Below are 3261 nucleotides of genomic sequence, written 5' to 3' on the forward strand. Positions count from 1 at the left end.
TTGGAACATCTCTACTTCTATAAACTAAAATTATCAACGTAGTTAGTAAAACAAGGGATGGGTATAATACATATGTAAAAATGATTAGGCAAATTTCTTTAAAACACACGGTGAAAATTTTGAATTTAAATTTTGTTATTTATAATTATTTTTTTCTTCAATAATACGTGCAAAATACAGATGAAATATGCGAATAATACATTTGCATTAAAAACAAAAGTATTTTTTTTAAAGTAATCATACATATAATACATGAATTTGCTAACTAGGGTTATCAAAATGGCAGATGCATTGATATATTAAGTTTTAGGAGGCTAAGTGTGGGTGGAATTAACACATGTGCCAAGGTATACCGACCAATATTTAGATTAATTTTAGGGCCAGCAAAAATCTGACTTTTTGAGTGCCCATGTGTGAGAGAACAAGTGGAGTGGAAAGTAAAGAACACCTTTACGTTTAGTGTGAGCAAGATGCAAAGTTTGATATTTTTCAAGACCTTATAAAAGGGGAGGCCAGCATCAATAGCAGTCATAATCACAAAGCTCCAACACCCACATACAATTCAGCACCAATGGCTCAAGCTATGGTGCGTTTAGGTGTGTTTTTGGTCATCCTCTTGATGCTTGTTGCGGCAGAGGCAGCAACTTCTCATCCAAAGCCTAAGAAAGTCAAGTGCCAAGACAAAAAGTTCTACAAGTGTTACCACAAAGACCTCTATTGCCCTGCATCATGCCCCCGCACTTGTGTTGTGGATTGTAAGAAATGCAAACCTGTTTGTAAGGTGCCGCCACCGCCACCACCATCTCCACCGCCGCCGCCACCAAGACGTAGGCACCCTCCTCCACCTCCAAAGTATTATCATCGTTCACCCCCTCCGCCTCCAAAGGCGTACCCCTCACCACCACATCCACCTTCAGTTGTTCCTACTCCCCCTCCTTCCACTACCACTCCACCTTCACCCCCTACTTCTATTCCTTCATCTCCACCGCCTCCTGCTTCCACGCCATCACCTCCACCACCCTCTACTTCTACACCACCTTCCTCATATCCTCCACCTCCCCCTTCTTCAGAGACCTCTGGAGAAAAGAGAAAATGCAAGAACAAGAACTACCCTCATTGTTATGGCCTAGAGCATACATGTCCTAGTGCTTGCCCTGAGCAATGTGAAGTTGACTGCGTCACATGCAGTCCTGTTTGCAGTAAGTTCACAAAACCTGTTGTTTATGTAATTTATTAGAATGTGATTTCCACTAACCCCTTTCTTTTTCCTACAATAATACGATTATACGACTATGCTAGTTGAACATCCTTTACTGTTATGTGTTAATTGTATAACAATTATCGATTGCTACATCCTATATAAGCTAAAGTTGTCTAAACATATCTAGCCAAGCTTTTATATTTATTTATTTTGTGTACAAATTTATTTATTTGTTATGTGCACAAGTAGTTTATAATGATTGTTGTGAAATTACTCTTTTGTCATAATTATTTAAATCATAACTCTGGAAGAAATAATTAGAATGGATTTTGATAAATCTGGGTTTATAGTAAACTTAGTCACATAATTAACTGATAATTACACACCACTAATATATGTGAGAATATAATATTGCAGACTGCAACAGGCCAGGGGCTGTGTGTCAAGACCCCAGATTCATTGGTGGTGATGGAATAACCTTCTACTTCCATGGCAAGAAAGACCAAGACTTCTGCATAGTTTCTGATTCAAATCTCCACATCAACGCCCACTTCATTGGCAAGAGAAACCAAAACATGGAGAGGGACTTCACTTGGGTGCAGTCTCTAGGGATCCGCTTTGGAAACCACAAACTCTTCATCGGTGCCAAAACCACGTCAATTTGGGATGACTCCAATGACCGTCTCTCCTTATCCATCGACGGCGAACCCATAAACCTCCTGGACAGCGAAGGTGCTAACTGGCAATCAATCTTATCACCAGGAACACTCAGCATCGCAAGGACAAAAAACACAAATTCGATAGAAATCGAAGCTGAAGGGAACTTCAAGATCAAAGCAGTGGTGGTGCCTATAACAGAAAAGGACTCCATGATCCATAAATATGGGGTTACGCAAGAGGATTGCTTTGCTCATCTTGACTTGAGCTTCAAGTTTTATGCTCTAAGTGGGGAAGTGAATGGTGTTTTGGGCCAAACATATGCAAGCAACTACGTGAGCAGGGTTAAGATGGGTGTGGTGATGCCTGTTTTGGGTGGGGACAAAGAATTTGCATCCTCTAGTATCTTTGCCTCTGATTGTGCGGTTTCAAGGTTTAGTGGGGAATTTGTTAAGAACAACTCTTCAGAGAGCTTTGAGTATATGAATTGTGCTAGTGGGAAGGATGGCCGTGGAGTTGTTTGTAAGAGGTGATTGAATATCTCTTGGAGTACTATTGATATATGTAATAAATAATAAAGGCCAAGACTCATGAAATGGTATGTCTGGCTCTAGCAGTTTTCAATTGATATTGGTGTAATATTGGTCATGTATTGTTGATTTCTATAAACTCAAGTTGTTATAACGTGCGAAATTATTAGCATAATTTTTTATGTGCTTCTTAACACAACTAAAAGAAATAAGTATATTCATCTTAATGGCGGATCCGAATTTGGAACCTCTACTTGGATGTTCTCTACCATGTCTGCTTGACTTTTGTTGTTTACTTGTCACCTAATTTAAATTTCATCCCAAACCAAAAGATTGGGTTCACCCATTAGGTTTTATAAAGAAAACCGAAATGGTTCACATCAAACTACATATCTTCATTACTCAATTTAATTGTCCTTCAATGTCTCACCATAACCACAAGATATTCCTACTCTATTCCAAGATCAAAATATGATGGGTTTACAAGAAAGCATATGAAAATCAAATCTGAGACTAAAATTCATCTATCTGATTGATGGATCATAAAACAATTCATGGTTCGGGCAATTATTAAGAATAGGAAGGGATAATCAAATTGAGTTCATGGATTAAACTCAGGTCATTATTTTTCTATTTGAAATTCAAAAGAAGGGGCAGTGTACGAGAAATTAAATAATACATAAATGATAGAAGCCTCAAACGTTCAGAAAATGCTATGAGGTGTTTGAAAATGGTTGAAGTAGTTGAATAGGAGGACCACTATGACTATAGCCCTTGGTAAATTTACCAAAGACGAAAATAATTTATTTGATATTATGGATGATTGGTTACGGAGGGACCGTTTCGTTTTTGTAGGTCGGTTTGGCCTATTGC

The 3261-nt window shown here is 38.3% G+C and overlaps 1 protein-coding gene across 1 annotated transcript; it reads left to right on the forward strand.

Annotated features, from left to right (window-relative positions):
* The first annotated feature begins 550 nt into the window (after positions 1 to 550).
* Positions 551 to 2454, forward strand: LOC103327086 (uncharacterized). Its single transcript, XM_008229378.2, has 2 exons — positions 551 to 1199; positions 1619 to 2454. Exons 1-2 carry the CDS (start codon positions 572 to 574, stop codon positions 2389 to 2391), a joined length of 1401 nt encoding a protein of 466 aa, XP_008227600.2. The 5' UTR covers positions 551 to 571; the 3' UTR covers positions 2392 to 2454.
* Positions 2455 to 3261: the final 807 nt, after the last annotated feature.

Source organism: Prunus mume, linkage group LG1 (genome assembly GCF_029339155.1).
Source record: "Prunus mume cultivar Tortuosa linkage group LG1, ASM2933915v1, whole genome shotgun sequence".
Lineage (NCBI taxonomy): Eukaryota > Viridiplantae > Streptophyta > Magnoliopsida > Rosales > Rosaceae > Prunus > Prunus mume.